The following is a 27994-nucleotide window of genomic DNA, read 5'->3' as shown; positions in this document are numbered from 1 at the left end:
TGACTGTGTTCTAAGGACCGTCTCATTTGCTGGAGTGAAAGCCCAGTCCGTTCTGGTTTTAAACTTCCATCTCATTTCGGTTTGAAGCTCTGTCTTTCCTCCACCTCCGGTTCCCGCGTGGCCCTGAGGCGTGGGGGTCTGCACTGAGGTCAGGGCGTATGGCCTCTCGTTTTGTTCTTTCTCGAGTCGCCGTGCAGCTGGCCTCTTCGGGAATGTGTGTGTACGTACACGTGGAGCTAAAGGAAGAGGGGCAGGGTCTTATGTGACACTTAGTTTTCTGGGGATTGATGCCCTCCGTTAGGATACGCTAGGTCTGTCACATGGAGCACACGTGTGGCCTCTCGGGAGACCCTTCCACAGGAACCTGGGCGTTGCAAATCCAAGCGAGCAGAGCTCTCTCTGGCTGAATGTGTGGGACTCCTCTGCCATTGGTGGTACACCCGCAGCTTCTTTCCGTTGGGGTCCCTGTAACCTAGATCGCATACCCTTTGGGGTAGGATCTCTTCAAGCCCAGCTAGGTTCCTGGGCCTCCCCTTGGCTCCAGGTTAGAGAAAATGGTGCATTCTTGCCCCATGCCCCTGCTGCCTAGGTCATGAACTCAGGGACAGCTCCCGCTAAGTTTTGGACTTTTCTGGGCACTGGCTTCTCTCATCATGAAAGGTACCCAAGTTCCAGGGACCACGTCACATATTTCAGAGAATGCCTGGGCTCTGCTCGGAGGCTGCCGGGAGTGGGCGAGTTTCTGTGGCTCAGTTAGCATCCTGCTGGGGAAGAAGATTCTCCTGCTGACAATCCCAATCATTGTGAATCTGCTGCACTTGGCTTGGGAGGTGGGGCAGGAAGAAAACACAGTATCGGCCACCTGTTTCCCTTCAGATAATCTCCTTTTGATTCCTCATAGCCCCTTGTGGAGGTGGGCTGTCAGGGTTATCGGCTGAAAGAGCTTTTTGTCCACACTGCCTGGTAAGGTCAGGGGTGTCTGGTGGCTCCTTTTGAACACGGGGGAGGGGTTACATATTATCTTTGTCTCTAGAGCTCTGGCCAAAATTCTGACACCATGAAAAGTCCACTTACCATCCTATTACTCATACTTACAGTGATTTAAAATATGGGTCCATTTCCTTTCTTTTTGTGAACTTTCTTTTTTCCTTTCCTGCTGGGAACTTCTTACAAAACCGTCAAAAATGAGGCACTTCCTTTGACAGTGATTGACCGTGCTGTAGATTAACAGACGACCAGTGTTGCAAGCGAAATTCCTATTCAAAAGGACACAAAGAGGGTTCTATGGTATAGATCACAGGTGGAAATGAAGTTTGATCACCAGGGTCCCTGAGGGTTGATTTTTAACTATTGATTCAGTAAGTTTCGGTTCATAGACTTTATTAGTTAGGATACCACTAATAATATGGATCATCTTTTGCTAATGGGTGTTCTAAGACAAGTGCACTAAGCCAAGATTTTTTCATTACAGGGAAAGCTATAGAACCATTGGCCTCTACTGGGTTGGATCTATTATCATGAGCATTGTTGTTTTTGTGCCAGGAAACATTGTGGGTAAGAAACTTTATCTTAAAATTCACTTTCCTTTTTTCTGAAACAATGGGGAGTGTTCTTAAATAGAGGAGGTATCTTGGTTGTAACAGAATCAAGAAATTCCAAGCTTATCACAACGCTGTTTGGCAGAATTCTTCCTTTTCCCCTCCTTAATCTCACTTTTTAAGAAATGGCTTTTGAGCAATTTTTGGAAGTAGACACTGAACAATTAGACAATGTTGTATCAGGGCTTCCTGACATACAGGATCTAGAGAGGGTGAGTATTGTGTTTGCGGCTATAGGCAGTGTGCAAATGTTTCCTACAGCTTTGTGTATTATATGTAACTCGATACATTCGATAAATACATTTAAAAATGAAGGCTCTCAAAAGCTAATGTCAAAGGTAATTTACATGTGCAAGAAATCAGGGCATTATATTAAATATACTTTAAAAATACAGTGGATAGAATGTGCCTGTTAAAAAGCACCTGATAGTTTTAATTTGACCTGTTTTTTTGTTTGTTTTTTTGTGTGTGTGTCTCATTTAAGAATATTACCTGGTCCCCAGCACAATTTTAGACGGCTTGAGGTGGGGCGGTATCCTAAATGTTGCTTGTGTTTACACGTGCTTGTGGCAGACTTTTGACTTTTTCTTTCTTTCTTTTAAATAGGGAAGTATGGAACACGCATTTGCCCTGCTTTCTTCTTAAGCATACCATACACTTGTCTTCCTGTCTGGGCTGGTTTCAGAATCTATAATCAGCCGTCAGAAAATTATAATTATCCCTCAAAGGTGATTTTATTACGTTAACTGTAACCTGTTCCCAAGCGCACAGGGCTCACTCACATCTCCTGGTGATCGCACTGAACCACGCCTCCGTGGATGGGAGCATCTGGGGCAGCTGGTTTGACTGTGTCGATTCTGTGCATTGGTCACGCCTTAGTTACAGTGGCAGGGAGGGTGTTTCTGTCTGCTTCAGACATCTGCTTCAGTGGGCCAGGCCGTGCTGTTGGTCCGTACTGGCTGTTCCCATCAGATTCTGCATTAGTGCCTGGCGTGTGTGGTTTGTCTGAGGCTGTTTATGGCCTGGCATCTGAGCATCCGGGCCCCTCTTTCAGAGATGCCAGTGCATGTACTGTCCCAAGGGGAGGCTGGAGAGATGCTGCTATTCAAGGTAGCACACACAGCCACAGGGTGTGATTTACCAAGAGATCCAGGCACATGGAGACTGGCTCCAGGACGTCTTCTGAGACCCCTCCCGTTCACAGCCAAGGTGGTCGGAGTGAAACAGTACTGGCTGGGGGCGGGGGGGGGGGGGGGGAGCTCTGTTAAGGTCTTCATTTCTAAGGTAGTAACGTCTTTCTAAGTTTTTCTTCCTTTTTATAGGTATCAGATCCTCAGGCAAGATTCTTTAAGCAAAGTGATATATGAAAATATGAATTACCAGAGATAATCAGACCGTGATTACTCATACTCATTTTACTGTAAGATTTACGGAGAATTCATTAACATCCATTGTAATTTGCAAACACTTCATTTGTAAACAAGTAGACACCTGCTGAGTAAACTCAGGTTGGGGCACTGCTGGCTTCTGCTCCCTTACATCCTTTTGAGGAACCAGGGGGTAGCCAAAAAGAAAAAGCAAGCAGTAACCATAGCCTTGGGCTCTGTTGCTTTTAAAGTCTCCATGTCAGTGCCTCAATGGAGTGTTCATGTCATAAGACACATACAACTGTTCATGATCATTTTTTAAATGTTAACACACAGTGGTGGCCAGGGAGAAATGGACACGGTCACACAGTGCTGACAGGAATAAATTCAGAATCGCTCTGCAGAGCAATTTGGCAGTGTTTATCAGCCTTGGAATCTTTAACCCCTTAAATTCCGCGTCTAAGGCCCTACCCTCAGAAAATCATCAGAGAGATGCTAAGACTTATGTACAGAATTGTTCAACATCACATTAACAGTGAAAATGCATAAATATCCACCCGTGAGAGAATGGCTACAATATGTTGTTTCCACATGATTTTAAAAGTTTTAGGAGAGTTTTTAATAATGTGGCAAAGTGCTTACAATATAGGTAGATGTTGAGTGTCAAAAGAACACTCAAATTTTGTCAAATTATTTATACGTAAAGTCATAATTTTGTAAAATATAAATGCGGTGTGTGTATATATATCTGTATATATGTGTATATATACATAAATTTACATATATGTATACGTATATAGGGAAAAATATAGTGACTCTATAGTGTGATGGGTTTATGGTTTACCTTACTTTTAAAATGAGCGTATCTCAGGGGCCCCCGGGTGGCTCAGTCAGTTAGGCGTCCCACTTGGCTCAGGTCATGATTTCACGGTTGGTGGGTTCGAGCCCCACGTCGAGCTCTGGGCTGAGAGCTCAGAGCCTGAAGCCTGCTTCAGATTCTGTGTCTCCCTCTCTCTGCCCCTGCCCCACTTATGTTCCCTCTCTCTCGCTCTCAAAAAAAAAAAAAAAAAAAAAAAACATAAATATAAAATGAGCGTATCTCATATAATGATAATCACAAAACTGCTATCTCAAGAAAACTTTAAGGACTCCTAGAGTTCGAAGGAAACTTCAAGGTGACCTGGCCCAATGTCCTCATTTCACAGATGAGTAATCTGGAAGCTGAGAGGAGGAACATGATTTTCCTAACTTACGTGCCTAGTGGCTTAGGATATGAATCCCTCCCTGTCCAGCATCTCAGCCCTCCTGCTTCAGTAGACCTCAGACTCTTTCTTGGCGCTCTGGGCCTGCTCACGGGTTACAAACTCTGTTTTAGGTCGTTCAAGAAGTGCAAGCAAAGGACCTGCTGAGAAGACCGTTTGATTTAACGCTGGTCGTGTGTCTCCTCCTGGCAACTGGATTCTGTCTGTTTAGAGGCTTGGTAAGTGTACCAGACCAAAGTAACATTAAAAAAAAGAGAGAGGGGGGCGCCTGGGTGGCGCAGTCGGTTAAGCGTCCGACTTCGGCCAGGTCACGATCTCGCGGTCCGTGAGTTTGAGCCCCGCGTCGGGCTCTGGGCTGATGGCTCAGAGCCTGGAGCCTGTTTCCGATTCTGTGTCTCCCTCTCTCTCTGCCCCTCCCCCGTTCATGCTCTGTCTCTCTCTGTCCAAAAAAAAAAATAAATAAATAAACGTTGAAAAAAAAAAAAAAAAGAGAGAGAAATACATATTTAATCAGACTTTCTAGAGCCTGGAGGCCTGGCCCTGCTTGCTGCCACTCCCACCTGTGGGGGTCACCCCCAGGCCTTCCTCCCTCCAGGGTGGCCCCTGCCTCGTCCCTGGACACCACCTCCTTCGGGTCCCTGGATTAAGCCCCACCCAGGGGTCTCTTCCTTCCCCCGTTTTAGGGTGCCTGAAAAATTAGCCATTAGAGTTTCATTCTTTTGGTTTCTTTGAATGTTTCTGATTCTGATGTAAATGTCTTTGGGAAGGGTGATACCTGAAGAGTCCGGTAAGGCTGTGTTCTCAGGGATTGAGGAAGGTCCCTAGAAGGAGGAGTTAGAATCTTGGCTATTTACCTGCTGTATGGCCTTCGGAAAATGACTTAGGGTCTTTGACCTCAGTTCCTTTCGCTATAAAATAACAGTACCTACCTAATGGTATTGGGTTGAAGATTAAATAAGATAATAGACATCAAAACATGCACAGAGGGCCCTATACGTGGTAAGTGTTCAGGAAACGGTTGGTGTTACTCTTTTTATCAGTAGATGATCCTTGGCGATGCCCCAGTTTCGTGATTTGTTTTTAGCAGAAAGAAATAAAAGTGGCCGGAATGATACGGATAATTATACGCATCGTCAATGGGAGTTACTGTCCTAAGGCTGCTGGCATTGCACAACAGTTGGGGAGCCAAGTGTGAGCTGCTGTAGCTGATTCACTGTCTTGGGGTCCTGTGCTGCTGGCTGGGATCAGCGCGAGAGGCTGTCTTAAGAGCTGTCTCTTATCAGGAGAGCAGACATTTCCTGCAGTAGCGTCGGCTGACGGGAGGAGTGGCCCAGGGAAGAAATGCAAAGAAGCAAGGCTTTACTCAGACCACAGAGCAGTTAAACTTTTGGTTTTTTTCTGCAGTAATCTCCATGCCCAATGCGGGGCGTGAACTCACGACCCCAAGATCAACAGTCGCAAACTCTACCGACTGAGCCAGCCAGGCACCCCCAAAACTGTTCTTTAGTTAGTTTGCTGTCGTTCCCAAAGTTAAAAGAAGCACAGGAACAACAAAATGAGCCCCAGCTGTTCTCACACAGGAGAAAAATGTGTGCATATGGGTGTTTGCACACTCGGTGGGCGGAGCTTAGGCAGACGGGCTTTTAAATTGGGGTCCATTTTTACCAACTCTGCCACTGGTCTGTGTCCATGGATGTGATCTAGGTGGGACGACATTTATGGCTGCGGACGGGAGGGGTGATGCATGAGGGCAGTGACTCAGAGGGGACCCCATAATGTGCCAGAGACACTTTGTTCTGTGTTTCCTTTCAAAGTGGACACACGATGTGGCTTCACACAGGACTCTGCTTTCAAATCCTTATCCTTTACTGCCCCTAAAGGCCACATACTCTGAGGCACTCGCTGGAGAGAGGAGGATGCTATTTTTGGAATATTGCAAAGCACAGTAAGATGAATTTGGTGTGAACACGAATGGAATTTTCTTAAGAGTGGGCTACTGATTTCCAGGAAGTGAAACTGGTAATCCAGCATGAGCCGTGCTTTGGCTGCTGAAGTCTAGATCCTTAAGCCGAGTCCTCAGAAGGTAGCAAGAACAGAGCATTAGCCATTTCCTGCTCCTCTCCTAACTCTCCTTCACGTCCTTAGAGTAGATCTGTAGGCTTTCTTTTCTTTCCCTTTTACTGATGACCTTCTACAACACACAGTTTTTGTTGAACAGCTTGTGGCTGTACTTGGAACGTTTAGCCTTATCAGCAAACCATAAGAATCAGATGTGAGTATGACTTTGTAATTAATTCGTTTTTCTTCTCAGATTGCTTTGGATTGCCCGGCTGAGCTCTGCCGATTTTATACACAATTTCAAGAGCCCTATCTAAAGGATCCTGCTGCTTATCCTAAAATCCAGGTCAAGTAGTTATGAAGCCTCAGATTTTTTTTTCTTTTTAAAAGAAAAAAAATTTTTTAATGTTTTTATTTATTTTTGAGACAGAGACAGAGCACGAGCAGGGGAGGGGCAGAGAGGGAGACACAGAATCTGAAGCAGGCTCCAGCTCTGAGCTGTCAGCACAGAGCCTGACATGGGGCTTAAACTCACGGACTGTGAGATCATGACCTGAGCTGAAGTTGGATGCTTTAACCGACTGAGCCACCCAGGTGCCCCAAGCCTCAGATTTTTCTAATGTTAATTTTCTTTCTTGAAGAATGGGGACATGTGGGGGCACCTGAGTGGCTCAGTTGGTTAAATATCCGACTTGGGTTCAGGTCATGATCTCACAGTTCATGGGTTCAAGCCCCGCATCGGGCTCTGTGCTGACAGCTCAGAGCCTGAAACCTGCTTCGGATTCTGTGTCTCCTCTCTCTGCCCCTCCTCCGCTCTCTCTCTTCCTCTCAAAAATGAACAAACATTAAAAAGAAAAAGAAAAAAAAAAAAGAATGGGAGCATGTGGGTCCACGTAGGAGATGGGAATTAGAAATGTTCAATCTTTTGTGCTTTTCGTCGTGTGTGGTTAACTGTTACTTTGCTGACGGGTGTTCTTCCTCTGTTCAATACAGATGCTGGCATACCTGTTCTATTCTGTCCCTTACTTTGTGATTGCGCTTTACGGCTTAGTGGTTCCTGGATGCTCCTGGATGCCTGACGTGACACTGATACATGCTGGAGGTCTAGCCCAGGTACCCAAAATACACTCTATTAAGAAAGTTCGCTGGGGATTTGGCTGTCATTGTTGAGTATCTGCAAAACATCTCTGCTTGGTGTTTAAGGAGTAGGAAACAGTTACTAGACACATCCCCTTTCGTTTTACGGTTCTTTGGAAGACGTTTCTGCACGTGCATTCTATTTAAATCTCACGGTAACTAGATTATGTGATGGTTGCTGTGCCATCCAGTTATACAGATGAGGAAACTGAGGCCCAGTGAGGTTACATGATTTGTCCAAGGTCACATACCCAGCAGGTGCCACCACAGCCTTCCAGGACCCTTCCCCAGGCTCTGAACAAAAATACTTGAGAGCTGTTATCTTTAAGATGCCTATCTAAAGTTAAGATTTCAGAATTCTGTTACGTGACAGTGTCCCGAACCAGGGAAATGGGTTTGGAGAAAGTTCCATTCTTTCCTCCTGCGACTTAGCCAAGTCCCTGCCCTAGAGTGAATGCTTATTTCATTGAACTGGAATAAATTTATCTAGGAAATTGTACTATTATACAAAGCACATTTTTACAAGATAACTAGCAAAACAAACTGATCTTAGGAACAAGGAAGAAAATTATTAAATGATTTTATCTCCCCCCCCCTTACTATAAATAAAAACAATAACAAATGAATTCATCTTTTTAAAATCATTCTCTGCATCTTGCTGTTTTCAAGCCGGCCTAAGAATGAGGTTCATCTGGAAACTGTCAGCATGTATGGTTAATTATGCTCCTGGTTATAGTAACTGGGATGGCAAAAGAACACTTTAGAATTTACAGGGTGGAAAAACAGCTACAGTATTTATGGGTTAATCCTTTGGGCTAAATCCTTCCAGTCTGAGGTCTTTAAAAAAATTTTCTTAAAACCCACAAATCAACTGCAAGATCATGACCTGAGCTGAAGTTGGACACTTAACTGACCGAGCCACCCAGACACCCCTGAGGTAATTCTTAATTACAGAATTAGAATATTACTATCAAAAAAGCTGATGCAGCATCCAGAGCAAGGGTTCCTGTTCTTTCCTTGGAGGACTGAGGGGAAGAGAACCAAGATTTACCCTCTTAGCAGACCTCTGAAGAGGTCTTTATTTCCATATCTTTCAATACTAACTATAAGCTGACTTCCAATTTTCTGTCTTTAGCTCCAGCTGCCCCCAGACTCCTATACCTAATCCCAAACTCTGTGTTTTCACGCGGCTATCTCGGAGTTAGTGTCTAAATAAAACAGGACTCCTGACCCTCCTACACCCTCTCTCCCCCCACCGCGGCCTGCAAACAGATCCTTCCCCGCTTTCAGCAGCTCCTTCCCATCCCCTCACCCCTACCATCTAGCCCATCACTAGGTCATTAGTCCTGTCTCCAGAGTAACCCTCAAACCCCAGTGAGTTCCAGCCACTGCCCTGCACTGGTCTGAGCTCTCCTCTGACTTGGGTGAGGCAAAGCAGGCTGTGCTCTACTTACCTACTTGGGTAGGGACAGGCTGTGCGCTCTGCCGGGGTAGCAAATACTCAGTGGCTTAACACACTAAAGTTTTATTTCTTGCTTGTGCAAAGATGATCGTGTGGGAGAGTTTCCACAGCCAGGTCTGGCACCACCTCGGCTGCAACGGAAGCAGACAGAGGTGGTCTTCCCGTGTGCCCGTGCCCTGGAACCGTGCAGTGAACACACAGCATCCTCCCTGCAGATTTCTTAAAAGCTAAGAGAGCTGAGGCTGAGGACAGCTTGTTATTCGCCCGGGTCACAGTTACTAAACGGCAGGCAGAATAGGGGAATAGGGGCATGGAATCCTGTCTGACCCCAAAGCCCATCTTCTTCTCTACTGTTCTCTCTCTTGTCCTGCAAGCAGCGAGCCATGGTAGTGGCATGGCTCAAGCAGTGAGCCCGAGGCAAGACTTCATATGGGTACGGAGGCGCCGGAGAGCCTCGGGGGGTGGGGGTGGGGGGGTGGGAGGCGGTCACACGTGAGCGGGCTCTGTGGGCTGTCAGGCTGGGGAAGGGTGCAGCAGGCCAGAGGGCAGAGTGAGCCCTGGCCTGGATTTTCTTGGCTGCGTTCTCCTGAGCTCTCCTGGAGAGGGCTCCTGCTCAGCTCACTCTTACCAGCCCCTTCTCTTCGAGGATCACCAGCTTGCTCAGGGTTGGACACGATCGGGTTTCCTCTGCGTGGCCTGTGCCTTGCTTGGTCTGCCCCCCCGCCACAGGAACACAGGGTGTCATCATCTAGGAGGCTGACAAGAGGGAGGCCAGGTGTAGGACCCAGTCAAGTCTCGGGAGACAAGTGGAGGAAGAGGCAGGAAAAGTAGGTCAAGGCCCAGTCACGTGGGCAGTCAGCAGTCAAGAGGCTTGGGAAGGTCATACCTTGGGGGCAAGTGGGTGCTTGAACCTGGGGCACTAGGGCTAACCCTGGGTTGTACCTGCTGGGGAGGGCTAAGCTTGCAGACAGGCACCCGCGACTCCAGCCGGGTGGTTCTGGGAAGGGCAGTGTGGATGGCAGAGCCCCGGACCGCAGTCAGCAGCTTCAGCCAGACCCCCAGGCCTCGCAGGAGCCCTTGGGCTCATCCGTCACTGCCCACTTGGACAAGGCAGCTGGAGGCTACAGACTAGATCCTGTCAATGTCAGAAGGATGTTTCTCCCAACCCAGTAGAATGCTGTCATCCGAGAACTGTTGTGTCTGACATTTCCATGACTCTTGGCTTGGCTTTAGTATTTACATATTCAGAGAGCTCAGCCTAAGGAAAAGTTATAAATCATAACACAACAGTGCACGCGATGAGAACGCTGAATTCGTTACGTGATTTGTTTCCTACCTAGCCAATACTTGCTCATGAAATGAATTCTCGCCTTGGGAGGGTGACACATTCATCACAGAAAACACCCTCCATAACCCCGACTAACATCCCTAGCTTGCTAAAACGGCCATTCCTCACTTAGGGGTTTTGTGCATTCCCAACCCCCTAACTTGATCAAAACCTGCATTTCTTGAAAGGCCTAGTGAACTCCCAGGAGTCTATGTGATTTAATAAGGAAAACAAATCTTTGAAAAATTCCTAGGTCAGTACAAGTCAGTGAAAAACATGTTAGTTATTGAGCCCCTGCCTTCAGATCATGGAGGAATCTGCCAAATCTCCTGCCTTCAGAAATTGAAATATCCATCAGAAAGTAAAAGAAAACAAAATCAAATCAAACCACGACACATTTTTTACACCAAAGAGTTCCAGTGGGGACTTATTCAGAACCCAAGTGTCTCTTCATATAAAATTCTTACGTAGGATTAAAGTTGCAAATCTAGTTTGAAATAGGCTGCTCAGACCCACTTATATATTAGTACTTTCTAGCAACTGAACAATTGTTCTCTGCTAAAATATCACTGGAAATTAAAACAAAACAATCAGAGCCAATATAGTCAAGACGGTTAAGAGCATGAGCTCTGGAGACAGACTGGCTCATGGCTCAGCCTGTCACTGATGGGCTCGTGACCTTGGCTACCTCGGTTTCCTCTTCTGTAAAGTTAGGATCATACAGGACCTTTGTCATAGAGCTGCTGAGGATCACGTGAGGTAATAATACATGTAAGAGGCTCAGAACGGTGCCTGGCACAGAATGAGCTGCAGATTTTTGGTGCTCCTCCTCTTATTGGTAGAAGATTCCCAGTAGGAGTCTAGAAATGCCTTGTGCTGCTCAGAAGATTCATTCATTAATCTGTGGCCATGTGTGGATGTTAGTACCTAAACGGTAATGTGTGGACATTATTACCTAAGCATCAAGGATGCTGGAAGGAAGCCCTGGGACAGACTCACGGCAGGCCTGGCAGGGAGCCTGTCACGCACCCAGCAACACCCATGGAAACACAACAGCCCTGCTTCAGTCAGCCAGGCCCTTCCCGCTTGTTGCGCACACTCCCTGGCCGTGCGGGTGCCACGGACCTCCTCACACGAGGGTCTGGAAGCTTATCTGTGGATAATATGGTTGTAGAGTTGACTCTGCTGGAGGCGAATTTTGTCCCCCCCCCCCTTTATGGAAACCTTTAGGAAATATCTAAAAGATTTAGGAAGCATGTGGATAGCTGGGATACTAATACAAGTCCTATTTAATAATTTGCTTCCAGTGTAATTCATCACGATACACCTTTAATTAGCATCGAGGTTAGACTTTGGGTTTAAAGTCTTCACATGATTATCCTTTGGTGGAGACAGTCTTAAAATTGTCAGAAGGTCAGCAAGGGGATCTGAAAACGAAGAGCCCACCTGAGTTCTCAGCCAAGCAGAATCCCAGGTCGTGGGCAGGGAATTCACCTGCCACTCTCCTAAGCACTTCACAAAGATCAACTCATTGCACCAGCACAGCAATGTGCCCTTATTATCCTACTTTTACAGATGAGGAAGCCAGAGAGGTTACATACCTAACCCAGGGTCATACTGCTGGCTTGTGGTACAGCTGGGACTGGGCACTCTGTATGGTTCCAGATTCAGAATTCTTAACCACTGGACTGTGCTGCTCAGAAAACCCTAAAAAATAACACAGTTCTGGATTAGCTACTTCTGCTGTATTGGCCAAATAGCCTGGCTGTTGCCCCAATGTTCACATTAGTTTTGGCCTGTGATACTCATGTGGACACATAATACTTTCAGCTCTTCCTTCTGGAACCGAGATTGTGATTTTTTAGTCATCCCTTCCAGGCTGTCTCTATAAATATAAGAAAAGAGAGCTATTAAAATGTAACCGTTCTTTGCCTTTATTGCCTCATTTTCCATCCCAATCATCCATTTCTTTAAAAAAAAAAAAAATCAAAGCAGATCTTTTAAATTCGTTCGAGGTGAAAACAGATTTAGAATGATAAGAAAGATGATGAGAGACTCCACCTCACACCACTGAATTCTGCAGACATTTCTGGGCTCTACAGGTTGTACCTGTCACCCTGGGTGACAGTCGGTTCAGCAGCCCCAGGCCAACTGAGCCACCGACCCAGCACCAGGTGCCCGGCTGAGCTCTGAGCCCTGCCGTCAGGAGGCCTTGTGTGCTGGCGGGAAGAGGACCCACGAGACACCGTGCAGGCCCTTAGCAGCCCTGTGCTTAGGAAGGAAACTGTCCTCAGGGGAGGCTGAGGTTTCTCTGAAACTTCAGAAGCCGGGCACTGGACACCATGTGCGTGGGGAGGAAGCTGTGGCTGGGTGCTCACTCAGCGGGAAGGCGTGGCCACCAGCAACACACCCGTTAGAAACTGCACGACACTGGGCTCTGGGCTCGGGCCCTCGTTAGAGGATTTGGAGAAAGGAGGCCTACGGAAATAGGTATAAAAATAGAGAAATGCTTTGCAGAAGCTGTTTGTATTTTGACAGTCACAAGACCATTATTGATTAACGTTTATTGAGCTCTAACAATGTGAGAGGCGCCACACAAAACATTAGACACAGTACCTGCCCGGTGGGCTTACAGTCTACTCTAAGGACATGACCATTTTGGAATGCTGCCAATGATTTTTGCTGATTTTGAACATGAGGTATTAACTGCACTGGTCAGTGCAGGAAGAGAGCCTACGGAATCACTGACTTGGTGCAGGTTCCCCTGTGCAAGTAGGCACGACTGCTCGTATCACTCGGTCTCTCAAAGAACGGTCGGCATTTCCCCGAACGTGGTGACTTTTGTGACGTAGTACATGTGTCTATAGAGACACCAAACCCACATTTTTGAAAATCAAGGTTCAAACCGGGCCCCTAGTCCAGAAGTTTGGTTATATTAATTCAGAAAATCACTGCTGTTCAGAAGAGGCTCTAGGGAGAAATAGGGTTAACGACAGGGGCCACGCTCTTGCTCCGTGTTCCCAGGACTGTCCAAGAGCAGCCCCCCGGGGCAGCCTCTCGAAGGCCCCGGACTCTCCAGGTCTTGTCTCCAGAGCCCAGAGATGGGACGCTTCCCATCTGCTGGGCTCTGCTCGGCACCTGCTCTGGGGGACCCGTGCTTGAGGGCAGAGCCCCTGCCGAGCCTCGTGGAGCACGAGGCGGAGGGCGTACACAGGCTATTTCTGTGGTCCTCGCGACACATCACACTGACCGCTTATCTCCAGAGAGTAGCGAGACTGTACCAGAGGTCCCAGGACGTAGCAGCAATCTGTTAAAATACCTGCGATGGACACAAATCCATACAAGTGCCACTTGTGAAAGCTCATCCTTTATTTGTCATGGAAAAGCCGAATTTTGTCTGTTAACCACTTCGCAGAATAAACTGGTTTCATACGGAAGGAAATGTAAGATAGCTTGTATGTATTTAAAGCGAATTATTTAGTTTCTCATTCTTGGATTCTGTGACTTCTTTCCACTTTGATCCTGATGAACTAATAATTCATCACTTCTTATATTTAGATTTCCAGTCCTTTATTCACGTACAGCGTGGATTTCAGTAAGATATGAAAACACACACTGCAGGGTTGTGTTCTGTAAGGACATGAGAATGCTGAGGAAATCCTCACACAGAAGCCTTTTCTAATACAGTTTTTCCCTGTGCTTATGAAAAGTATCAAACAAGATACATTCTGAATGTATGTTATGAACAAGTACTTAAGTACAAATGGGAAACTGGTCTCAGGTTATGGTGACAAGCTGTCCTAAATAAAGGAGAACTTGGTACGAAGAGGTCGCCTGCATGTACACATGCCATTTTATAAAGAGCAACCATAATCCTACCCTCACCCACGTTGGTAACAACCTTACCGACGAGACAACCCTTAGTAGTTTTTAAAGTTGCATAAGCAACAAAAACGTGAAGAAGTAAACAAAAAACATGTAATGAAGGGCTTTGGGCTCTTGTTCCAAGGAATAGGTGAAAAGACTGATTAATGAAGCTGAGGTCCCCATTGCTTCTCTTTAAACGGCTATATAAAAATATTTTTGCTTTCTAAGCTCTGTACTTCATTTTTGCCGAACACACTTAGGAAGCCACAACTGAGTGCCTGAGTGTTTAGGATCTCCAGAATGCAAATCAGGGGGAAAAAAACCAAAAAACAAAACGGAGATTTTGTTCAGTTTTTCTTTTAAATTGAGCCACTAATGTCTGGTAAGGGGCACTGCATGGCATGATAAAGCCAAGCTAAGGAAGGTATACTTTATTTGACTCGTTACATTAAGACTGGTCCTGAATTCAGTGAAATCCTGAAGACTGTGGATTGTTTGAAAGTGCTGGTTTTGAGGGCACAGGAAACATGGTCTGAATGAATCGTCCAGAACACGTTGTGAATCCGACTGAACACAGAGCTCATGCTGACCTCCCCCCTTTTTTTTAAATGCAACAGGCTCAGTTTTCTCACATCGGTGCTTCTCTTCATGCTAGAACCGCTTATGTCTACAGAGTCCCTGAAGAAGCGAAAAGCCTCTTTCTAGCATTAAACATAGCATATGGAGTTCTTCCTCAGCTCTTGGCCTATCGTTGTGTCTACAAACCAGAGTTCTTTATAAAAACAAAGGCAGATGAAAAAGTTGAATAAAAGTATTATTTCTTCCTCTCTAGATGACTGACTTTTATTCCTGGTACTGATCTTCTGTCCCATTTTACTCCCTTCCCATACAGCAATACTTAAAAATATGTAAATTCGGGCTCCGCACTGTATGTGTGAGCTCTCACATGGTATTGTGTGGGTAAATTTTCTTCTCTTGAAGGATAAGTGAAGTTGAGAAACAGTTTAAAGACATCTATTCAAAATTATTTGTGAGTAACTTGACCATCTATTTCAATATTCTGTCTGCACATATTAAATATAACTGTAAACATATACAATTTAGCTCCTACAATAGTGAGCACGAAAATGAAAGTATTCAGAAGTGAATATGGCCTGTGCATATTAAGGAATTTAGAACAGCAGATACATACAGGAAAAATACTTTTTGCATATAAGATATATATGCATCATTATCAACCTCAATATAAAAAGCAAATTATCACATTATTTTAAAATGTTTGTTATTTGACAAATGTTTTCCCAAGGAAAGTATATTATTCACTGCTGTTATAAACACTGCTTTTAATAAAAAATTTTTTGTGAGTCTAAATGGCTAAGGAGGGATCGATGACTTTATCAGTACCCTTAATGAATACCTGTCTTATTGGTGACTGGAAATATTTCTATTGTATTTCTGTGTATATTTTTAATAAACTATTTTTGGCCTTTTATGAAAACAAATCTTAACGAATTTGAAACATTTTGTATTTTTTTTCCAAAAGCAGTTTTGTAGTCTTTAGGATTTTTATTCTAAAAATCTGTCAGTTACGTGTTCCAATTCAAAATGTCAGCTACATTCTCCTTATGCTTTAGTGTGAGCAATGAACAGGACTTTTGAGGAACTGATTACATTTCAGTAATTTACAATTAAAGTAAAGTATTCAAAGTTAAAAAGTACTCTTCAAGGAAAAAGAACTGGATTGGCATCCCTAGTATCTTTTAATGAACTTTTCATATCTGGAATGATGAGTATAGAGAAAAATTACAATTTGCTACATGAGAGAAACAAACCAGAAATACTAGCCGCCTTCTCAGAGCCTTAGAGGGGTAGGTAGACTGGTGCTTTCATACCCTTGGCTGCCATAATCGTAATCCCATCACCACCATCGTCAATGGCCCTGGGCTCTTAGAACTTCTCACATTTTCTCTTCATGTTATTTATTTAGCTCTTCACCAAAATAAGAAAACAAAAAGAAAACAGAGTCCAAGTCAACGCATGGATAATGTCAGGTGTGCGCATTTAGGGTCCACTGAGCTGGTAAATAGTATCTGAGACGTGCAAGCCATCATGTAGCCATTCCTCTCCCTCCCCCATGTTTACAAAAAACCTAAAACCCCGATGTTCAAAAAAAAAGAAAAAAAAAGGAAAAAAAAAAAAAAGAAAACCCTCACCTGCACTTGATTCGCTTGTCAACTTGCTGTTAACAATTTTTGCTTTAATATACGAATTACATTAATACCTCACATTACATATATAAAGCCAAATTACACTAACTTAGTTGTTTACAACCTCAAATCTTACTCCCAGTACACATTCCAATAAATTTATTCTGTAAAAACAATACATTTTTTTGTTTTTGATTTTTTTTTTTACAGTAAACTTTTCAACTACAAACCTCGAATACGCGAAAGATGGTCCAAGGACAAGCATAACAGGATTGATAAAACCCAAATTGACTAAATGAGCTCTCACAATATAAGCTGGCATAAAAATAAATAAAATTCTCTATTATCACAATAGCAACAATAATGTACACATAATAATGGTTTGTGGATGAGTATCAACTATTCTAATTCTAGCTCCAAAAGAAAACAATGGTTCATTTAAAAGTCAATGCTTTGTCTGGTTTCCCATAGGGCTACTGCTGATTCCAGCTTTAAAATGTAAAGTATCCACCTTGAGTGATTAGCTCAAATTGTATTGGAATTGGGAAAAAATAAATCATTGCCTTTATTTTGGAATAACACAAAAGGACTCACTAACTTCACATATAAAAACTGAGTTTGTGTACATAACAGTATGAGTTTGAGAAGTATAAGCTGTTGACTAGCTATTTCTAATACGGAATAGATATTTTACAATATGGTTAAACTTTACACATGGCCTCAAAACTGAAGGACAATTTCAATTTTATCTTCAATATGCCAACGTTATGTGTTTAGGAACTGGTTCCTGGGTTCTGTCACAGAGAAGAAATCCCTTAAGCATTATGTGGAGTGGTCATTTTAAGAAAATGCTAATTTATCTTTAACTGAGCCTCTGGTGATAGTGGAGTCAAGGCAGGAGAATGATGAACACAGCCGCCTTGATAAAAGGATCCTAGACATGTAGAAGTTTGTGCAAAAATCTTGATAATCCTTAGTGGTTAAGGGCAACTTCATGCAACCAAATAACATGAAATTAAATAACCTTAAAAAAGGCTAAAATGTCTTTTTTTTCCCCCAAACACAACAGAGAGGAGTGTGAATAATGTACATACAAACTGGGGTTCTGTCAATGACAACAAGGAGTATGTGTTGGTTCATATCAAATCCAAGATTATTAGACAACCAAATGTATAACCTTCTTGTGGTTTCTCTTAATATGCAGCATTCATTATGGTAGTTAGGTCTGAAAAAAAAAAAAAAGAAAACAAGCCTTTAGATGACTTAGGATATTAACAAGAAAAGCGATCCATACCTATATATATAGCTGGGATTTTCTGAGATTCTAATCTGTACTGCAGTGGAAATAATACTTAGCAAGAATAGCCCGTGAGGCTTTGCTTCCTACTACCTGTCAGTTCAATAACCTGGAGGAAGCGCTGGGGCATGTTTAGTGTCCCGCTAAAAAAAAAAAAAAAAAAAAAAAAAAAGGAAACAACACGCGTTGTCCACTGTTTGGCAGGGCCCAGAGTAGTGTGCACTCTATACAACTCAGGACAATGTGTATTGCTGGGGTAAAGTCCAGGGAGAAATTGAGATAACCCATCTTTGTGAGGACTGTAGTGTTAGAAAGGTAAGCTGCTTCAAATTTAAAAAGCATTTGGAATGTATGCAAATTATCATGTATTATAACTTAATTACTTGGGACATGCGGCTGGAAGAAATAACGAGTGTTAACAAAATCAAGACGTATGAAGAGAAAGGAAGTCGAGATTTCTTTTAAAATTTAGATGGCACATCTGTGTGACAAAGTATTTCCACTTCCTAAAAGAATGATGTTTCAATCTGGGTCCTACTTTAAATTGTGTCAGGTTACATTTCCTCATAGGGAGGCTATTTTTGTTTTCTTCATCATTAACCCAAATACATTAACCCCCTCGTAATGCTCTCAAGGGATGAGTGAAAGAGGGAACTCAGGCCCCACTAGTTTTTCCTAAAACACCTTGCTTCCATTCTTTTTCCTTCACCGAGGGAACAAACTTGCCTGTGAGCAAGGAGTGTGCTCACTCATGGGTAGGTTCTCAAGTATACGGCCGAAATCTATAGTGTTCGTTATACCACGTATCAGTAAAGAGGAAAAGGTACTAAACCTCAAGATGCCAGACATATATTTCTCTTGGCATGCTCTGCTCCTACCAGAATGAGACAGCCAACTTTAAAAAAATAATAAAAATCTACTTAAAATCTGTGAACTTGCAAAATACAGGGACTAGTGACTCCTAATTATTTATTGACAAAAATACTAGATACATTATACTTATAGCCTTTGGAGGATTTTCCTCCTTTGTGAAGGAGGAAGACACCCATTTTAAGCAATGAAAAATTGTTAACCAAAGACATTTATTTAACAGTGTCTTTTTATTAATGTCAATGTGAAAAGCAATAAAATCTATGTTTCCATTGGTAGAAAATTCATAGTAACAACTACTCAATCCACATTGAAAAACATTTTTGAAACAGATGGTCCCACAGCAGCATCAGAATAGAATTCGTGCCCGAAACAAAGTAGCAGTGGTACCAGAATATAACCACAACTTTAAGGACCTGGAGAACTTTTTGGTCTTTAAATAAGGTGCTGTCAATAAGTGCTTAAAAGCAAATTATGAATCCATGTTTAAAAATTTCTCATACCATAATCACTCTATTTGCATCTGTGCATCAAAAAAGTATCTTGCTAGAGCGCCTGGGTGGTGGCTCAGTGGGCTTAAGTGTCCAATTCTTGATTCCAGCTCAGTTCATGATCTCAGGGTCCTAGGATCAAGCCCCATGTCTGGCTCTGTGCTGGGCATGGAGCCTGCTTAAGATTCTCTCTCTCCCTCTCCCCATCACCCACCCCTCCCCACTTGTGCACGCTCACTCTCTCGCTCTCTCTCAAAAAAAAAAAAATCTTGCTAATCATAATGGTATACGTTCTGGGCATGGAGCTCGGGGTGTTGACTAGAGACAGGAAGTCTCTTCCAAGGAAGCAGCCGGAAGTGGTTCCTTATGTGCTGGCTGCCGTGCTCTGTGCCAAGCCACCCTCAGCAGACAATGGCTGACTACTCCAATCAGATTCTCTCTTGAGGCATCTGAATTCGAGGCACATTAAGAGGCTGCAGGGTGGAGGCAAAGCTGAAGGACAGCCCAAACACAGCAGAAGTTAGGAGACAGTAAGTAGAAGTCCTAGGATCTTTCCCTGGAGCACCATTTTCACTTGAGAAAATGATGGCAGATAAACTATGGTTATTCAGACACTCTGTCAGAAATAAATGAAATGAGCCTATTACATCAAGGAAGACAAATGGCAGTATTTGTTGCCAACAATAACATTCAAGCTTTCAAGTGAAACTTAGAATTCTGGAAAACTTACACCCTCCATGATCAAAATTTCCCAGTGAAGGTTTTTCTGACAAGATATACTTGATATTTAAAAACGTGATTGTGGGCGCCTGGGTAGCTTAGTCAGTTGAGCATCTGACTCTTGATTTCGGCTCAGGTCATGATCTCATGGGCTGTGAGTTCGAGCCCTGAGTAGGGCTCTGAGATGACAGTGTGGAGACCGCTTGGGAATCTCTCTCTCCCTCCCTCTCTGCCCCTCCCCAGTTCGTGCACACTCTCACTCTCTCAAAATTAATAAATATTAAAAAATGTGATTAAAAATACTTCATGATGAAATATTTGGAAGACCCAAATAATGCAGGAAACCAGCATTTTCCAAATGGGTAAAAGTCATTCAAAGTGCCAGACTGTCCAATGGATTTTAAGCTAACAGAATACAGAAAAGTTCAGATTCCACACTGCAACTAACCTTTAAGAAACTACCACTTACAGAGCTGGTCTAATACCAAAGAATATTCGCAATGATCTGGAGAAACTATTAAGATACTCACTCCTATCTCCACTTTCAACTACAGGTCTGTGTGAGGCCTCAACTAAAACAACATATTGCAAGAGACTGAGTACAGAGACCGATGTAAGAGCCCTTTCTATTAAGCCAAACAGAGAAATTTTTAAAAATGTAAAACAACGTGGGGGGCACACTCGGTAGAGTGTGCAACTGTTGATCTCAGGGCCATGAGTTTGAGCCCCATGGGTATAGAGATTACTAAAAATTAAATAAAAACTAAAAAAGAAAATGTAAAACAATGTCATTTTTCTCAAAACAAAACACTTTCTGAAACATGTTCTTTTTCATAAAAATGTGTTATTTATGTTAAATAATGAATATTTTTATCATGAATAAATTTTTTAAATTAACATTTTAAAATTTGTTTTTATTCCCGATTCAATAAATATCCATGGTTGTAACAAAACTCTTGGGGCCCTCAATTGCTTACAAGAGTATCAAGGGGGTCCTGAGACCAAGAAGTTTGGTGAACCCCTGGCTTTGAAGAAATGAGAGTAAATGGTGAGAGCTGAAGCCGGAAAGATAAACTGGGGCCAGAGTGCGAAGGCCACTGCGTGCTGCAGTAAGGAGTCTGGACTCAATCTCGAGGGCAAGAGTAGCTGGCCCTCTGTTAAAGAAAGCGGGTCCAGAGCCCGAAGAAGAAAAGCATGGCCATGGTGGTTATGGTGACCGTGGCAGGTGTCCTCCCAATATTTACTCTGTCCTCTGCCCTTCCCTGCTACTCTGTGTGGCCTTGTGATTCGAGGACCTGACTCTAGCTCCAGTGGGGGGGAAAGGGGGGTAGAGCCTGACTGGTCCAAGACAGTTTCAATCTCTTTGTTATCTGTGGTTTGGGGATGGGCAACTTTCTGGCACTGCAATGAGTCCTGCTTCCTGGTCCTCATACCCTTGTGTGACCCCCTCCCCTGCTTCTGTCTTGCAAGCGCTCTCTCTCTCTCTCTCTCTCTCTCTTGCTGATGAAGCTACCTGTCACGTAGGAGCTGCCCTATAGAGAGGCAAATGTGTCAGGGAACCTAGAGGGCCTCTGGCCAAAGTCAGTGAGGACCTAAGTCCTGCCAACAACTACTTGAGTGAACTTGGAAGGGGACCAACCCCCAAGTGAGCCTCAAAAGGATTTGAGCGGCTGCTAATACCTTAATTGCAGCCTTGGAGAGACCCTGAGACGAGGGACTCAACAAACTGTGCCTGCCTGGGGTCCTCATCCAGGGGAAAATGCCCGACAATAAATGCTACTTGAAGCCCTAAGTCTTGAGGTAATTTGTTACGTGGAGATAAACGACACAGCAGCCCCGAGCCAATCAGTGCACGGTACCTGGGTCGTGAAGAGTAGTAACCTCCACGTCGTGCCCCGCGAATCGACAAGGGACGCTCCACGTGAGCCCTTTTCTGCCTGTGCTTCCCCTGGCAGCAGTGAGGACAGAGCCTGAAGGGGGACCCCAGAACTCTGCAGGTTCCTAGTAAGAACCCTTACCAATACGTGTGACCTCAACACCCCCACACCTCGAGACTATCAAGCCTTTTATCCTTCTGTCCTTAGGCTTATCTCAGTGACCACAGATGGGCTCCTGAGCATGTCACTTCCTAGACTCTCATCCGGTCAGGTTAGTACATGTTAGTCTATGACCTCATCTCTCTCTCTCTCTCTCTTTTTAATGTTTTTATTTACTTTTGAGAGACAGAGCGAGAGCATGAGTGAGGGAGGGGCAGAGAAAGCGGGACACAGGATCTGAAGGACACACGCGGGGCTCGAACCCATGAACCGTGAGATCGCGACCTGAGCCGAAGTCGGACGCTTCACCAACTGAGCCACCCAGGCGCCCCTATGACTTCGTCCCTTACGCTCTCCTGCTTCCACCCAGGTTCCGCAGTCTCTTCCACTAGGCCCCTTGGACACCACAGCCACCAGCAAATCTCCATATTCCCCACAAGCGTTTCTCAGGTATTCTGCCCCCCAACTTGTTCACAAGAAAGGTTCTCCCTAGGGATCGTGCTGCTGCTTCTCCTGTGACCTCTTTTCTCGGCCACAGCTCTTGCACTGCTGGCCCGGCGGTGGAGGCGGTGTTCACCCAACCCTCCTCACCTTGAACCACCCCCTCTCCTGCCTGCAGTCATCTCCGGACCCCTGGGGTCACTCCCTACAGATTTCAGCTCTGCCTCACCATCATTCGATATTATAATCACTGGGGATGTCTCTCCACGTAGACGGTCTTTCCAAAACTCTGACCCCTCAGTTTCTCGGCTCTCCCCTCCAGAGAGCTCGTTCTCCGCCCTACCTCACTCACCCCCATGGCTATTTCTCAGGCAGGCGGTTCTCAACCACTGGGAGTGCAGCAGCCCCCCCCCCCCCCCCCCCCCCCGATGGGCGGTTTTGCCTTCTTTGGTCAAGTGTGGTCAGGAAGCAGTAGCCTTCACTTTATCTCATCCTTCATCGAGCAGGAAGGGTGAGTGTCGCCCAGGAAGATATTTTGAGGGGGATCACGTTCACTTAACTTTGACTACAGTATATTGCTACAACTGTTCTATTTTATTCTGAGTTACCGTTATTAACCTCTCACTATGCCTAACTGATACGTTAAGCTGTATCTTAGGTGCGCGCATGTAGGAAAAAACAGCATACGCCGGGTTCGTGTCATCCACAGTTTCAGGCATCCACGGGGGGTCTTGGAATATGTCTCCTGTGGATAAGGGGGGACACTGTATCTGCAAATATGGTTTGAGGTCACCGTTCTGGGGGCAAAATTATGGAAGCATTTTAGGTTGTCAGAAGAACTTGGGGCTTCTTTGGCCTCTTACAGGCAGGAGTCAAGGGGACTGTGTTGTGAACGGTGCTCACAGGATGAACTGTCCGTGCAAACACCAGCACCAGCTGCCTGTCAGCGGCAACCACTGGTGTCTCCAGCTCTCTTTGTAGCTGGACTCCACCTCTTCCAAGTGCCTACGAGGTCCCATTTCCTGCCTCTCGAAATTCCAACACTTCTTCCCGTTACCTCTCTCAGATGCTGACCTTGCTTCCTAAGAAAACGGACGCGGTCAGGTGAGGACTCTTCCAAGCTCTCACCCCTAGTGCCCGCTTACCTGCCTCCCCCCTGCAGTGGGGGAAGCAGGGCAGCCCCCCCGCACATGCACTAGGTCCTGTGCCTTGTCTTCCGAGGAGCACTGCTTGCGCAGCTCTTTCCTACGTGGTCATTGTGCGATCATTCCTCATTTGACTCATTCTTACCAGAACGTGTGCTGTAAATTCTCCCATTGAGGAAAAAAACCCTTTTTGCTTTTCTATCTTGGACTGTGACTATTACATACTTGAAAAGAAGTTCAAGATTAGTCTGCTGGCCCCACGAGACATCAGCACTCATTATAAAGCTGCTATCACTATGAAGAGCATGGTACTGACCAAAGGAACTGAACAGAGAACCCAGACAGACAGCCATGCCTATATGACAGAGGACACTGAGACCAGAGAGGAAAGGAGGAACAACTTCATACATGGTATGGTTCAAATGGTGACACTGTGGGAAAAAGGCAACAGGACCCTACCTCGTACTGTGCCCAAATCAGTTCCAGATGGACTAAACAGTAGCATGCTAAAAATAAAACTTTATGATTTAAAAAAGGAAATACAGGAGCATACCTTTCTGATCTTGGGAAAGGGACAGGCTTCGTAAACAAGAGAAAAATGCTAACCACAAAAAGAGAAGTTTGAGACATTTGACTAAAACAGAGTAAGTCTGTTCACCTAAAGGTATATAAGAAATCAGACAAGCCACAGATGTGGAGAAGGCACCTACAATGCACATGACCAACCCGATTAGTTAGAGTCCAGAATATGTGAAGGAGTCCTACCGATCAGTAACGCAAAAAATCCCACAGGAAAATGGGCAAAAATGCAAAATCCAGCACCGCACGGCAGAAGAAACATGGGTGGTAGGTAAATCTGAAAAGAAACTCAACCTCACTACTAGTCAAAGAACTGCGTGGAGACTATCATTTATCCTCACTGTACGAGCAAAACTTTCAAGTTTGACAGTGACACGTTCATCACAGGGAACTCGTGCATTGAAGGTGGGTGCGCAAAGCGGTCCGAACACTTAAGAACGTAACTTGGCATTATCTTGTAGAGTTAAAGACCCGAACTCACGAGCTGCCGTGTCCAGTTTGGGTTTATATCCCTCAGGGACCTCTTGCCTATGTGCGCCAGGAGGCAAGCAGGAGGCTGAGCCCAGCAACACATGAGAGTCACAAAACTGAGTATTATGCTGCCGTGAAAGGTGAATAAACCTTTCTATATATGACCACGTGAAGGACTCTTGGAAGCATGGTAGTACGTAAATGTCACCATTTTTCTTAAAAATCTCAGGGGCGCCTGGGTGGCGCAGTCGGTTGGGCATCCGACTTCAGCCAGGTCACGATCTCGCAGTCCGTGAGTTCGAGCCCCGCGTCGGGCTCTGGGCTGATGGCTCAGAGCCTGGAGTCTGCTTCCGATTCTGTGTCTCCCTCTCTCTCTGCCCCTCCCCCATTCATGCTCTGTCTCTCTCTGTCTCAAAAATAAATAAAACGTTAAAAAAAAAAAATTAAAAAAAAAAAATCTCAAATGATTGGCAGTATGGTGCAGGGATTAAGAGCATGGACTCTTGACTCAGTCTATTTGGCTCTGAATGCCAGCACTGCCATCCATCAGCGGCATGATGGGGAAACGGCTTAACTTCTCTGTACCTGATTTCCACATATGTAACATAGTGATAATAAAAGCATCTGTCTCAAAGGGAAAAAAAATCTCAAAAATGAGAGAAACTAAGGAATATATTATTTAAATATATACCTATATGTTAGATAGGAGTTAAAATTCTGAAAATGAAAGGAAATAATAAATACAACACTAGTGGTTATCTCTGGGTAGGAAGAAGATGGGGCAAGGGAAGAATATGTAATTAGATATAAGTTATGATTCTGTTTTAGTTTTGGGGCTGAGTGGGAGGGTCACTGGTATTCATTGGAATACTATGTTTATTACTTTACATATATTACATATATATTCTTTTGTATAAAACAAATATATTATTAAAAATGGGTTAAAAATAAAAGGATCTGACTTTTAACAGAGTGGGTATGAAGGGAAGATAACTCAAATAAAGGCCATCTACGAAAAACCCACAGCTAACATCATACTCAATGGTGAAAAACTGAGAGCTTTCCTCCTAAGATCAGGAATAAGTCAAGGATGTCCATTCTTGCCATTTTTATTTAACATACTAGTGACATCCTAGCCATAGCAAGAAAAAAAAACCCAAACACATCCAAATTGAAGTAAATCTGTCATTATATGCAGATGACATAACAGAAAACCCTAAAGACTCCACCAAGAAACTATTAGAATAAATGAATTCAGTAAAGTTGCAAGATACAAGTTTAACAGAGAAATTTGTTGTGTCTACATACTAATAACAAAGTAGCAGAAAGAGAGATTAAGGAAATAATTCCATTCATAGTTGCACCAGAAAGAATAAGACCTAGAAATAAACTTAACCACAGAGGTGATAGACCTATACTCTGAAGATAATAAAACACCGAAGAAAAAAACAAATGGGAAGATATCCCACGCTCACTGACTAGAAGAACAAATACTGTCAAAATGTCCACACTACCCAGGGGTGCCTGGGTAGCTCAGTCGGTTGGGCATCCAACCTCAGCCCAGGTCATGATCCTGAGCTTTGTGGGTTCGAGCTCTGCGTCGGGCTCTGTGCTGACAGCTCGGCGCCTGGAAGCCTGCTTCGGATTCTGTGTCTCCCTCTCGCTCTGCCCCTCCCTCGCTTGTGCTCTGTCTCCCTGTCTCCCCAAAATAAACATTAAAATAATGTTTTTTAAATGTCCACACTACCCAGAGCAATCCACAGATTCAATGCAATCCCTATTCAAATACCAAAGCATTTTTTAGAGAACTAGAACAAATAAATACTAAAATTTGTATGGAACCACAAAAGACCCCAAAGAGCCAAAGCAATCTTAAGAAAGAACAAAGCTGGAGGCACCACAATCCCAGACTTCCAAGATATACTACAAAGCCACGTTAATCAAAGTGTATGGTACCAGCACAAAACCAGATACGTGTAACAATGGAACAGAACAGATAGCCCAGAAATAAACCCATAGTTATATGGTTAATTAATCTTTGACAAAGGAGGCAAGAATATACAATAGGGAAAAGACAGTCTCAATAAAGGTTGCTGGGAAAACTGAACAGCTACCTTCAAAAGAATGAAACTGGACCGCTTTCTTATAGCATACACAAAAATAAACCCAAAGGCGATTAAAGACCTAAATGTGAGACAGGAAGCCATGAAACTCCTAAAGGAAAACACAGGCAGTCACCTCTTGGACATCAGGTGTAGCAACATTTTTCTAGATGTGTCTCCTCAGGCAAAGGAAACAAAAGGAAAAATAAACTATTGAGACTAGACCAAAATAAAAAGCTTTTGTTCAACAAAATGAAAAGGCAACCTACAGAATGGGAGAAGATATCTGCAAATGATACATCTGATAAGGGGTTAATATCGTATATATCTATACATCTCATATATAATATCTATCTATCTATCTATCTATCTATCTATCCATCCATCTATCTATCTTCCTGTCTATCTCATACAACTCGAAACCAAAAAAATAGCTCCTATTAAAAAATGGACAGAGGACCTGAATAGACATTTTTCCAAAGAAGACATCCAGCCAGATGGATAACAGACACATGAAAAAAGGTTCAACATCACTAGTCATCAGAGAAATGCAAGCAAACCAAAATGAGATCATGCGACGCTGGTTAGAATGACTAATATCAAAAGAACAAGAAGTGTTGGTGTGGTTGTGGAGAAAAAGGAACCTTTGCGCACTGTTGGTGGGAATGTAAATTGGTGCAGCCACTGTGCAAAACAGTATGGAGGTTCCTCAAAAAATTAAAAGTAGAAAAACTGTATGATGCAATAATTCCACTAGCAAAGAAAATGAAAACACGAATTCAAAAAGACATATGCACTCTTGTCTATATTGCAGCATTATTTCTAACAGCCAAGTTATGGAAGCAAACCAAGTGTCTACCGACAGATGGATGGATACAGGTGGTGTATATATACAATGGGGTACTACGCAGCCATAAAGAGAGATTTTGCCATTTGCGACAATGTGGACGCAACTAGGATGTATTGTACTAAGTGCAGTAAGTCAAAGAAAGACAAATATCGTGATTTCACTTACATGTGGAATCTAAAAAACAGAACCAGACCCATAAATACAGAGAACAAACTGAACGTTGCCAGGGAGGAGGGTCAGGGGAGGGGCAAAATGAGTGAAGGGGAGTGGCAGATACAGGCCTCCAGTTATGGAGTAAGTCATGGGACATGGTACGGCCAGGGAACAGCCAATGACACTGTGACAGCATTGTGTGGTGAGCACAGCACGAGGTGGCCTTGTCAAATCACTATGTTGTGCACCTGAAACGAGTGTAATATTGTGTGTCAACCGCACTTCAATTTAAACGAACGAATGAAAAAATGAATGGATCTCAGGCTCCTGTTCTACATTCAGGCTCTTACCAGCTATGTGACCCTGGGCCAATCTTTCCAGCCTCAGTTTCCCCAGGTACACAACGGATAAGACCTCCACCTACATCCTGGGATTTGTGTGGGGATTAAATTTTTTTTTTTTTCAACGTTTATTTATTTATTTTTGGGACAGAGAGAGACAGAGCATGAACGGGGGAGGGGCAGAGAGAGAGGGAGACACAGAATCGGAAACAG

The 27994-nt window shown here is 44.0% G+C and overlaps 2 protein-coding genes across 8 annotated transcripts in view; one reads left to right on the top strand and one right to left on the bottom strand.

Moving 5' to 3' along the window:
- Positions 1-27994, top strand: part of TM6SF1 (transmembrane 6 superfamily member 1) — a 58524-nt gene that overhangs the window by 14450 nt on the left and 16080 nt on the right. For 3 of the 7 annotated variants that reach the window (XM_045448594.1, XM_045448598.1, XM_045448596.1), the window contains 6 exons: positions 1472-1554; positions 2205-2326; positions 4341-4445; positions 6539-6631; positions 7279-7398; positions 14696-14909. In XM_045448594.1, the coding sequence (XP_045304550.1) occupies positions 1472-1554; positions 2205-2326; positions 4341-4445; positions 6539-6631; positions 7279-7398; positions 14696-14887 (715 nt within the window). In that variant the 3' untranslated portion in view covers positions 14888-14909. Of the gene's footprint in view, positions 1-1471; positions 1555-2204; positions 2327-4340; positions 4446-6538; positions 6632-7278; positions 7399-14695; positions 14910-27994 lie in introns of those variants that run through there. The other 4 variants (XM_045448599.1, XM_045448600.1, XM_045448595.1 and 1 more) reach the window with 3 other exon arrangements.
- HDGFL3 (HDGF like 3) overlaps positions 16430-27994 on the bottom strand; it is a 74862-nt gene continuing 63297 nt past the window's right edge. Inside the window, exon 6 of the mRNA XM_045448601.1 lies at positions 16430-17510. Within this exon, the coding sequence (XP_045304557.1) occupies positions 17505-17510 (6 nt within the window). The 3' untranslated portion in view covers positions 16430-17504. The remainder of the gene's footprint in view (positions 17511-27994) is intronic.

The sequence above is a fragment of the Leopardus geoffroyi genome, chromosome B3, assembly GCF_018350155.1.
Source record: "Leopardus geoffroyi isolate Oge1 chromosome B3, O.geoffroyi_Oge1_pat1.0, whole genome shotgun sequence".
In the NCBI taxonomy this organism is placed as follows: Eukaryota; Metazoa; Chordata; class Mammalia; order Carnivora; family Felidae; genus Leopardus; species Leopardus geoffroyi.
The sequence above is the reverse complement of the archived record's forward strand: the minus strand, read 5'-3'. Positions and strand labels throughout refer to the sequence as shown.